Source organism: Bubalus bubalis, chromosome 17, assembly GCF_019923935.1.
Source record: "Bubalus bubalis isolate 160015118507 breed Murrah chromosome 17, NDDB_SH_1, whole genome shotgun sequence".
Taxonomy (NCBI): domain Eukaryota; kingdom Metazoa; phylum Chordata; class Mammalia; order Artiodactyla; family Bovidae; genus Bubalus; species Bubalus bubalis.
In genome coordinates, this window is record NC_059173.1 from 19,934,712 (window position 1) to 19,946,977 (window position 12,266).

The following is a 12,266-nucleotide window of genomic DNA, read 5'->3' on the forward strand; positions in this document are numbered from 1 at the left end:
CCATTTCCTCCTCCAATGCATGAAAGGGAAAAGTGAAAGTGAAGTCGCTTAGTCGTATCTGACTGTAGCAACCCTGCAGGGGTCCAGACCCGGCTGATCCAGGGTATTCGAAGGAGAGACGGCGTAGGCGAGGGTCAGGAAACAACTGCTTAATTAAACGTTAATTAAGGATATAAAGAGTAATAGAATGAGGATAGCTCGGTAGGAAAATTCAGTGGAGAAAAGAGGCTGAGTAGCTTGGTTTACGCGGGAGACCAATAAAACTTCAAGACAAGAAGCTTGCACCACTTACGTAGGCCGCAGGCATCCTTCCGTTCTCCCGAAGGAGAGGAGACACAGTCCTCCCCGGTCGGATCTTAGAAGCCTAGGCATAATTAGTAAGCATGGCGGGTTCCACGCTCCAGATGGAGACTCAGCCAGAGTGAGAGAGAGACATGGGGAGACCAGTCTTTCGAGGAACTGATCCCAAATCTTTATTTTCCATGGTCTACTTTTATACACTGAGATGTTATGCAAAAGTCACTCGGGGTCAGCAGTCCTGACTTTTATCAAAGTCAGGTGCTTCACACAAATGTATACAGAGGTCTTAGGGGTGTTACATCATCTTCTGGCCAGGGGGCCTGCTGACAATTTATGGCCCTCTCCTTGTGACAGCGGTCAGTCAACCAGAACACTTATTTCTCCAGGGGTGATTATTCTTAAAACAGATGCCACCCAAATAAAGTTACATTCCTATAGGGAGAGGGTGTAGTGGGTTTTAGTTAAGGAAAGAATTTACTTAGCCTAAGGTCTGATGTGATTAATATCAAAGGTTAATACTTATTTCTTCTATGTATTCATTAATGTGTGTAAGGGCAGGGGATATGGAGACTTAGCAACAAGCATTGGCTCAACAAATGAAAAACCCTTCATCAATACAATTTCTAATCAGCCCATTATACTTATGGTTTTCTAACTTTTCTAAGGAACCTGTTTTTAGAAGGTTTAAAGCACCTCGTGCCTCTCACAGTTGGGAGGCTGTGAGCAATCACATGTGGCCGGACAAGCCTGTCAGGCAGGCTAGAGAACCTTCAGAGGAGTTTGTACATTGAAACACTCCTATCACGCCCAGGAATTATTATTAACTGGAGCTCTAAGTTAACTCCTTCTCCGAAAGAGGTGGTGGGGGACAGCCCCCGTAAAGTCAGAGGTGTAGGGGAGAGCGCAAAGTAGTAAAGTAGGCAGGCTCTGGTTATGGGGGTAGATGCTTGAGGATTTCCAGGGGGACTCCTGAGGCTCAATCCTGCCTTTGCGTATGTTGAGCCTCCTTCCTCATGACCTTTGCCATGGGCGGAGTGCCTCACGCCGGCTGCCAACACAACCCCATGGACTGAAGCCTACCAGGCTCCTCCGTCCATGGGATTTTCTAGGCAAAAGTACTGGAGTGGGGTGCCATTGCCTTCTCCTAATACAAGGAGGGTTGACAGCAAAGAAAAAAAATGCAGAAATGGGTTTATCTGTGATTAACCAAATGAAGGTTTTACAACTGGTCCTGCTCTTTAAGAGTAGTGTGTTTGGTATGACAGAAAATGATAGAGACAGAGTGTATAGTAGATGTTAGCATATGTTAAATATACATAATTTTGCCGCCATGTTATAATCAAGAAATAAAATTCCTTGATTCAAGTTGCTACCTTGAATTGGCAGCAAAAGAAGATACTGAGTTGGCCCTAAAATTCCTTTGGCCAACCCAATATAATTGTTTGGAAAATATGCTTTGGCTGATTTATGTCGATGGTTTTATTTTGACATGAATCTACTTTCTATATTTAGAACATTGGGTCAGAGGTTGAGATTTCCACTATTGAGAAACAACGGAAAGAGCTGCAGCTGCTCATTGGAGAGTTAAAAGATCGAGATAGAGAGCTCAATGATATGGTTGCAGTACATCAGAGACAACTTCTTTCATGGGAAGAGGATCGGCAGAAAGTGTTGACTTTGGAAGAACGTTGCAGCAAATTAGAAGGTCAGACATATCTTCAGCATCATCCATCTAGCGCTGGTACATGCCAACATACTGAAAGCGCTCATGGGAAAAATAGAGAAGGAACATCTCAACACAGTCCCTGTTGTCCTAGAGTTTAATTGAAGATAGGAGGACTTCATGAACATTCACAGCAGAACAGACAAACACAATGTGAATTAAAGTAGGGCAAGCAAAGTATTAATACTTAACTGTAGAAAGAGTGCTGGGACAGCTCCAGTAGACAGGAAGGGTCAAGAGCGAACCTGAAGGAAATTAGTTTTGAGCTAGAATATGAATGAAGATGCCACTGAACTGACCATTCCTTTTGAACTGACTCAAAGATTTTAAACTTTTGATATTGAACTTGATCTCAAGTACTTAAAACAGTCATCTTTTAAAATTACAGCAACCTCAAAAGTGACTTACAAAAATTTCCCTTTGTACCATATTTTAACTGTCATCCTTTTGGTGCTACCCTAAAATCTGACTGTTCTATTGACAGTCAGACTATGTTAATATTACTAGAATGTACTAGAGGAGGAGATACTAGATCTGTTTATAGAAAAGTAGGGACTTCCCTGGTGGTCCATTGGTTAAGAATCCAATGCAGGGGATGTGGATTCGATCTCTGGTTGGGGATCTGAGATCCTGCATGCCATGGGGCAACTAAGCCCTCGTGTCACGACTACCGAGCTCACATGCCTCCACCAGAGAACCTGGGTTCTGCAACTAAGACCTGACACAGTCAAAAAAATAAGAGAGATAATCATATATCCCCTTCTTTTTTTTTTTTTTTTGCTTTTATTACACAAAGGATTCTGTAAATGTGACAGTCTAAACATGATTAATTTTTCAATTTCCTGATGACCATCTGATTTTACTCTAACTGTATGCACCCACACATATATACATATAATACAGTATTTGTTTATTTTTTAAATTTAATTTTGTTTTAATTTTTGACCATGCCATGCGGCATTTGGGATCTAAGTTCCCTGAGTAGGGATCAAACCTGTGCCCTCTGCATTGGAAGCACAGAGTCTTAACCAGTGGACCACCAGGGAAGTCCCAATAAGGTATTTTTAAATTAAGGTGTACACATTGATTTTTGGAAATAATGCTGTTGCACACTTAATAGAATACAATATACTGCCATATAAACATAACTTTTATATGCACTGGAAAACCAAAGTATTTGTGTGATTCACTTTATTATGATATTCCCTTTATTGCAGTGGTTTGGAACTGAACCTACAATATCTCAGAGGTCTGCCTGTATAACCATTAGTATCTGGTTTTAAAATGATCAAGACATTTGAATAGGCATTTCATGGAAAACTGGCCAATAAATTTACAAAAACGTTCTCATTCGTAAATTAGGGAAATGAAAACGAAAATTAAGATCATAATGAGACTTCTTACACTTAACAAACTGGCGAAAAATACCAGGCACTGGTAAAATTGTGGAGCAAGGGAAGATTCATTGACTGCTGGTAGGAGAGTCAATTAGTACAACTACTTTGGAAGAATCACGTGACAATTCTGGTAAAGTTGAAGATATACCAAGCTTTGGCTCTGCATTTCCACTTCTGGAAGAATACTCCCACTTCAGTATGCAAGTGAATTACCTACAAGTGAAGTGAAAGTGTTAGTCACTCAGTCGTGTCCGACTCTTTGCAACCCTATGGACTGTAGCCCACTCGGCTCCTATGTCCATGGAATTGTCCAGATAAGGATACTGGAGTGGGTGGCCATTCCATTCTCCAGGGAATCTTCCTGACCCAAGGATCCAACCCAGGTCTCCTGCATTGCAGGCAGATTATTTACTATCTGAGCCACTAGGGAAGTCCTCAGGATCTTACTAATAAGTAGATTGTGATACAGTAGGTCTGTGGCCTAAGAATCTGCATATTTAACAAGTTCACAGTTGATATTGGTGCAGCTGGTCTGAGGGACCACGTTTTATTTAGGAGCTCTTGCAAAAGCATGAAGATGCTTGTGCAAGAATATTCAGAGCAACATCGTACATAATAGCTGTGAAGTGGAAACAGTCCAAATGACCATCAACAGTAGAATGTATATGTAAATGTTGGCATGATCATATAATGTTATTATGTAGGAATGACAGTGCACAAGGAGGAGTTACACGGCCACATGGACACATCTCAGGATCATCATCTTTATTTTTTGGCCCTGCAGTGCAGCTTGTGGGATCTTAGTAACCGGACCAGGGATCAAACCTGTGCCCTTGGCAGTGAAAGGGCAGAGTCCTAACCACTGGACCACTAGAGAATTCACAGAATCATAATCTTAAGTGAAAAACAGCAAGCAGAATTCACACAATTAAACTATTTTTAGGGATGTGATCAAAGATAGTGAAACTGTAATAAAAAACAAGGAAATGACCCAGGATGGTGGTTGGAAGGTGGGGAATTGGAGAGACTGTTCAGGAAGTGACATACAGAGCTCTGGGTTGCTGCTAGTGTCTTGACTAGGTACAGTATCGTGCATTTCATAATAAAAACTTTTCAAAGAAGAATTAACCTTTGAAAGATTCCTTAGCACCCTTACTTTTAAGCCATTGCCTGAAAATAATCTCCCTCAGGTGAACTACATAAAAGAACTGAAATAATCAAGTCACTCACAAAGAAGGTAAAAAGCCTTGAATCGAACCAAATTGAATGCCAGAGTACTCTTCAGAAGACTCAGCTACAGCTTCAGGAGATGGCCCAGAAGGCAACCCATTCCTCTCTCCTCTCTGAAGACCTTGAGGTTGGTTTTATTTTTTTTTTAATTAATTAATTTTTTATTAGAGTGTAATTGCTTTACAATGTTGTGTTTCTGCTGTACGACAAAGTCAACTGGTAAGATTGGTTTTCAGGTAAGCTTCGCTAGCCCAAATTCTGTTTGTGTTTCAGTTATTAAAGTAGTTCATAGACTTAAATATTTCCATTAAATGTGTGTGTGTATAAAAGTATACCCATCCATTCAGCGTCACAGTTTTATATTGATGGTGAGCTTTGGTTAGCCAGGAAATGGCAACCCACTCCAGTGTTCTTGCCTGGAGAATCGCAGGGACCGGGGAGCCTGGTGGGCTGCCGTCTATGGGGTCGCACAGAGTCGGACACGACTGAAGTGACTCAGCAGCAGCAGCAGCAGTGTTGTTTTGTCTTGAAGATGAAACTTCATTACAGCTCTTTTTTAATCGTTAGGCCATTTGTTTGGTAGTATCCTTCATTTTATCAACAGTGGGTTAATTTTAAAAGTCTTTCTCAAAGTCTGAGATCGGTATCATCATGCAGCTTCAAATTATGTTTCCTGAATAACTGTGTCTAATCTGATGAAACAGATACCTACCTCATGTTAGTGGCATATTGGGAACAAAATGTCAGAGTGATCTTTCAGTTTTCAGTCCTGGCCGATAAGTCATCAAATATCTTGTGAGCTCATGCTTTTTTGAGAGGCACAGTGAGACAGCCTTTTTAAAAATATTTATTTATTTATCTTTTTTTTTTTTTTTTTAACTGTACTGGGTCTTTGTTGCTTCAAGGGCTTTTCTCTAGTTTCAGAGAGTAGAGGCTACTCTCTTGTTGTGGTACACGGGCTTCTCATTGTGGTAGCTTCTCTTGTTTCAGCGCAAGGGCTCTAGGGTGGACAGGCTTCAGTAGGTGCAGCTCACGGGCTCAGTAGTTGTGGTGCATGTGGGATCTTCCAGGACCAGGGATGAATCCATTGGCAGATGGATTTTTACCACTGAGCCTCTGGGGAAGCCTGAGAAAGCCTTTTTTGCTGTTGTTGTTACTGCCTTCATGTTCTTGTTTCATAATGATACCAGTATAGATCTTGGTAGTATCTTAATAACTCATAATAATTGTATAGATTTTGGTAATATCTTAATAACTCATAATAATTGTATAGATTTTATGTCTTAAATTTTTTTTTTTCAGATTACTCTTCTAGACAGTTTCTAGCTGTAAAATAAGTGAAAACTATTAATGGAATCTCTTGATGTGAAAGGGAAAGTCACTCAGTCCTGTCTGACTCTTTGCGACCCCCATGAACTATACAGTCCATGGAATTCTCTAGGCCAGGATACTGGAGTGGGTAGCCCTTCCCTTCTCCAGGGGATCTTCCCAACCCAGGGATCGAACTCAGGTCCCCACATTGCAGGCGGATTCTTTACCAACTGAGCCACAAGGAAACCCCAGAATCTCTTGATATGTTGAATTAAAAAATGGAAGTATGTTAGTCAGCTTGGGCTGCCATAACAAAATACCATAGACTGAGGGAAGGCTTAAAAACAGAGATTTTCTTCCTCAGGGTTCTGCAGGTTAGAAGTTGAAGATCATGGTGCCGGCTTGGTTGGTTTCTGGTGAGGGCTCTCTTCTTGACTTGCAAATGGAATGGTCACCTTCTTACTACATCCTCATGTGACAGGGAGAGAGACAGCACCTGAGCAAGCTCTCTGGTATCTTTTCTTCTGAGGGCTCTGATCCCATCCTGAGGGCCCCACCCTCATGACCTCATCTAAACCTAATTCCCTTTCAAAGGCTCCACCCCCAAACACCATCACATTGGAAGTTAGGGCTTCAGCATATGCATTTGAGGGGGGATGCAGTTCAGTCTGTAGCAGGGAGATTTTTTTCTTTTTTTAAATTAATAAACTTTGTTTTTTTAGAGAAGTTTAGGTTCATAGCAAAATTGGGTGGAATGTACAGAGATTTCTCATAGACACCCCCTACCCCGCCCCCTCCCCCAGCCAGCCTCCTCCACTGTGGACATTGTGCATCCCAGGGGAACTGATACATTTGTTGTAACCAGTGACATGTCATTGCCACATCATTGGGTGAGACATAGTCCATAGTTTACATCAGGGTTCACTCTTGGTGTTGTACATTCTGTGGGTTTTGACAAATAATGACCTGTAACCACCATTGTAATATTATACAAAATATTTTCCCAACCCTGAAAACCCTCTCTGCTCTGTTCTTCTTTATTGCAGTCCCTTGCAAGCCCTGATCTCATAGTTTTGCCTTTTCCAGAATGTCATGTAGTTGAAACCATAGAATATATAGCCTTTTCAGATTGGCTTCTTTCGCTTAGTAATATGCATTTAAGTTTCCTCCATCAAATCTAGATCTAGATCTAGATCTAAATTAAAAAATCCCTGATAAGTGAGAATACCTCAATGTGAAGTTATTTCAACATAAAGTAAAAAAAGATGCACAGAAGTTCTTAATGCTACTTTATTTTAGCAAAGGAAATCTCTCACTAATCCAGTTTCTGTTCATTCTTCCCGTTCACGTTCCTCTTTCTCACCAACCAGAAAGTATACATAAAAGACCATTAGGAAGAAGGCACGTTTATAAACGTAACAGATAGAATTTAGAAGGGAATCATAAGAACTGAGAGGAAATAGATGTTTGTGTTGCTTTTTGATGACTGCTTAAATAGCTCACTTTGTTACTGAAAAGGTTAAAGAAAAAACAAAAAGAATGAGCACAGATTATGGCTGGTGAGAGTAGTGAAAGCTTTTAAATGACTGGGTTAGTATTTTGTGCTTTTTCTTTGTAGGCTAGAAATGAAAATCTCAGCAACACATTAGTGGAACTTTCTGCTCAAGTGGGACAACTGCAAGCTCGTGAACAGGCTCTCACCACCATGATAAAGCTGAAGGTAATTCAGAATAATGATACCTCTATGTGGCAGCCACCTTGTGGTCGATAAAGTATAGTCATGTACCTTATCTTACTTAAGTCCCACAGCAACCCACAGATAGGTTGAGCTATCAATATTATTCTCTTTTTTTTAAATTCTGGTTTTAGAAATGAGGGAAACAAATTTAAAATGATGCACCCAAGGCATTGAGAGGAGGCAGAACTCCACTGTGGGTTTCTGTCTTCAAGGCCTGTTCCATGGTCTAGCATGCCTGAAATTAGCTGGTTTTCTTCTGAGGTATTCTACTACTAGGTCTCATAAAGTTATTAGCAGTCAGATTACTTGTTAATGTTTTTTAATTGAAAAGAAAACTTAGCAATCAGCAGTTGATACAGTCACTAACATGCCTTAAACAGTGGTTGATGAACAGTTATCTTTTTTTTTTTTTTTTTTTTTTTTGTGGCCACATCATGCAGCATGTGGGGAATTAGTTCCCTGACCAGGGATTGAACCCGTGCTCCCTGCACTGGGAGTGTGGAGTCTTAACCACTGGACCACCAGGGAAGTCCTGATAAATAGTCTCTTCTATTTGATGACACATGTGTTTGACCACAGGTGACTAGAGAAGTGATGCTGGTATAATGGGATACTGATGGTAATTGACATGTGATTTTTCCCACCACATGATCAGGGACAAGGTTTCAGAAAATTAAAGAGAAAATATTAAAATCTATAGAGTTGTCTTTAATCAAGTAGTGACCAGTTTCCTGGCTTCAGCAACCCCTACAGTTTCCATCGAAGCAAAGTCCTGGTAAAGCTGCCAGTACCGAGATGCTGAAAATGATTGCCTGACTGGTGTGTGTGCAGTGGCATTTGCTTAACTGTGTCCATGTACTTAATAGGACTACTGTGAAGTTATCAGATTACTTTGTTATCTGATCACAAAGTTCCATCTCCTGCATCCCAACCCCTGTCGGTTTTTGAATGATCTGCCCCAACCCTATTTTTTCCATAAATCCTCCTAACGTGAGATATGCAAACTGTGAAGTGTTTTAGGAACACACATATGATGCTACCACAGAAACTTTTGTCCTTAAGCAAAGGTGAAACCTGCTGATAATTGATATTCCCTATGAGTGGTGGGGAGAGTACTTTTACTTATTATTTTCATACCTTCAGGTGTTATTTGAATTGCTTTTCAACAAGCAGATAGATACCTTTTATGTAATTAAAACAACCACTTCAACAGTAAGAGGTTCTGGCTTGGGTAGGTTTGGGATGAGGTCTTGGAGTTGTCTTAAGAAGCTGAAAAGAAGGAAAGGAAGAGAGGGCCTCTGGGATTTATCTGTAATCCAGAAAATACAGCCCACTCCAGGGCCTCCAGTCCTCCTATTGCTATTATAGTTTCATAGGTAATCAAATGTTTGGTTCTAGACTTTCTGAGACTGAAAACTGGTGGTTCGTGCATGGTTTTGGGGGCCAGCCAGCCAAGTTCAAATCAAAACTCTGTCACTAACTTGTGCTATGCTTAGTCACTCAGTCATGTCCGACTCTTTGTGACCCCATGGACTGCATCCCACCAGGCTCCTCTGTCCATGGGATTCCCCAGGCAAGAATACTGGAGTGGGTTGCCATGCCCTCCTCCAGGGGATCTTCCCAACCCAGGGATCAAACCCAGGTCTCCTGCATTGTAGGTAGATTCTTTACCTCCTGAGCCACCAGGGAAACCCAGCTTGTGTAATTGTGGCCAATTTCCTATCTACTCCTCTGTCATGTGGGTAATAACAATATTTCTTACCTCAGATAGTTACTATGAGGCTTAAATGAGTTAACACATGGAAAGCGCTGGATTGCAACTGGGTACACAATTACATGACACGGTCTTTTTTTTTTTTTTAGTTTTTATTAGTGTACAGTTAGGGCTTCCCTGGTGGCTCAGAGGTAAAGCCTCTGCCTGCAATGTGGGAGACCCAGGTTTGATCCCTGGGTCAGGAAGATCCCCTGGAGAAGGAAATGGCAACCCACTCCAGTACTCTTGCCTGGAAAATTCCATGGGCCACAATCCATGGGGTCGCAAAGAGTTGGACACGACTAAGCGACTTCACTTTTACTTTTCACAGTTGATTTACCATGTTCTGTGTTTTAAGTGTACATCAAAGTAAATCAGTTATATATACACATATACCCACTTCTTTTTAGATTCTTTTCCCATATAGGCCATTACAGAGTAGTGAGTAGAGTTCCCTGTGCTATACAGCAGGTTCTTACTAATTATTTATTCTATATATATGTCGGACTATATAGTAGTATGTACCCGTCAATCCCAATCTCCCAATTTATCCCTGCTCCACAATGAGATTTCAGTAAGTGTCATCTTGTTTAGTTGGCATTTTAAAATGTAACAGTTTTCAAATTTGGGTTTTAGGACAAAGATATTATTGAGGCAGTCAATCACATTGCTGACTGTTCGGGTAAATTTAAATTGTTAGAGCACGCCTTACGTGATGCTAAGATGGTGGAGACCTGTATTGTGAAAGAAAAGCAAGATTATAAGCAGAAATTGAAGGCACTTAAGATTGAAGTCAATAAATTAAAAGGTAAGGAAGAGGCCTAAATGGAGGTGTTTTATCTTGGGAATATATTTCTTCATTTGAGATCACTTAATCTGATAACTGGGAAGAGGTCTGTTGTTAGCATTAGGTCCCATCATGAAATGTTCATTTCATTTGTATAGAATTATGCAGCAGTTTTTGTGTTACAAGATGAATAGCAAGAGTGGGGAAAACTGCCTAATGCATTATATTTAAAAAATAATCCTGCCTTTGCTGTACCAGTTAACTATTGCTACTATATGCCTTGTGGCAACCAACGATGGTATCTCAGTGGTGTCCTTTGATAAACTCATTTATCTGGAAGCCACTAGGGAATTGGCTGATCTCTGTTGGGCCCACTGGAGCATCTTTTCCCCGGCTGGGTAGTGTGGGCATTTCTTCCCATGGTGAAGGCAGAAACTTAAGAGAGGAAGCAGAAACATAAGAGGGCCTGGCACACCATCACTTGCCCTTCATTCTGTGGCCAAAGTGACTCACATGGGTGAACCCAGAGTCAGGCAATGGAAAAATATCCTCTGCCCTTTTATGGGAAAAACTAAAAAAAAAAAAAAATTGAGGAATGAATGCAGGGAGGGATAAGGAGTTGCCACCTACAACTCAGACTACCAGAGTGGCTGTTCAGTGAATGTTCTCTTTTGGGGAGAATTCCTTTTGTGTCCTCCTTTTTCTGTTTTCATTCTCACAGTAACTCCATGGTTTATTCTACTCCTTAAAGTTTTCTAATGAAACAAAGGTTGGGTATGGCAGATAGGTTAGTGCTACATACTTGGAGGTAGATCTAGGTGATAGAGTAAAAATTTGCATTTGTCTACAAAGCCCTGGTGGCTCAGATGGTAAAGCGTCTATCTACAATGTAGGAGACTGGGGTTCGAGCTCTGGGTTGGGAAGATCCCCTGGAGAAGGAAATGGCAATCCACTCCAGTACTGTTGCCTGGAAAATCCCATGGACAGAGGAGCCTGGTAGGCTACAGTCTATGGGGTCACAAAGAGTCAGACACGACTGAATCTGTATCTGTCTATCTACAGAGGGTAAAGGGGGAGGCCCACTTGTCTCTGGCTTTTCCCAGCTGTATCACAGAAGAAGCTGTTGGATTCAGGAGCTATCTGGGTCTTAATTCCACACCCAGATGATTGCATTTGTAAGTGGTCATCAGTTGGACCTGAGGACTGACTCTCACAGTGGAACAGGCAGCCTTAGAATGACAAAGTGGTGCAATGGTGTGGTTACTCCGCCTCTGTCCCAGGCGGGGCCCCTTATGAGGCAGGGAGTTACTGTTGAAATTGGGAAAGGTTATTGTGACAGGTTTAGTTTAAAAGACTCCACCTGCTAAAATCTTGTTCTAATGATGCCCTGACTTCTGGCAAATGATAATTTTGTGTCCATTTGTAGCTTCATCTAAAACCATAATCATACTATAAGCCCCTTGACAGCAGGGATGGACTCTGATAGCACAGCCCTTGAAGTATATTGCAGGCATTCAGTAAATTTATTGAATGTTATGTATACCTAGGTAAGATTAAAAGTAAAAAGAAGTCTGTTTTATCAAGTTTTACGCCTTATTTTAGAAATTTAACATTTGTTTAAAAAATATAAAATAAAAACAGGGTCATGGGTAGTGGGCCAGAGAGTAAGGGACAGAGACTCATTTAGTTTGAGCACACTGGAAAGACATCTTCGAAGAGAATATTTGAGCTGAAACTTGGAAGAACTAGTCATGTAAAAATCTGGGCCAAGATCTTCCAGGCAGAAGAAACAGCAAATGCAAAAGCCCTGGGGTGGGTTCAGGGGTCGGGGCAAGTGAAAGGAACAGATTGAAAGGACAGGGCCAGGCTGTACAGGGCTTAAGGGTCTGAGTTTATATTTCATCCTAAATGTAGTATGAGGGCTTTTAGCAGAGAAGTGGTGCCAGCAGATGGCCCTGATGGCTCTGTGGACATCAGGCTGCAATGGAAGAGGCAAGGTTCGCGCAGGGAGACAGTGGGAGCCTTGG

At 41.3% G+C, this 12,266-nt stretch overlaps 1 protein-coding gene across 17 annotated transcripts in view; it reads left to right on the forward strand.

Moving 5' to 3' along the window:
• The window catches only part of CCDC62 (coiled-coil domain containing 62), a 45,354-nt gene that overhangs the window by 3,338 nt on the left and 29,750 nt on the right, over nt 1-12,266 (forward strand). For 13 of the 17 annotated variants that reach the window (XM_044930247.2, XM_044930243.2, XM_044930249.2 and 10 more), the window contains 4 exons: nt 1,813-2,041; nt 4,611-4,777; nt 7,580-7,681; nt 10,089-10,260. In XM_044930247.2, the coding sequence (XP_044786182.2) occupies nt 1,813-2,041; nt 4,611-4,777; nt 7,580-7,681; nt 10,089-10,260 (670 nt within the window). Of the gene's footprint in view, nt 1-1,812; nt 2,042-3,436; nt 3,551-4,610; nt 4,778-7,579; nt 7,682-10,088; nt 10,261-12,266 lie in introns of those variants that run through there. The other 4 variants (XM_044930248.2, XM_025267726.3, XM_025267730.3 and 1 more) reach the window with 3 other exon arrangements.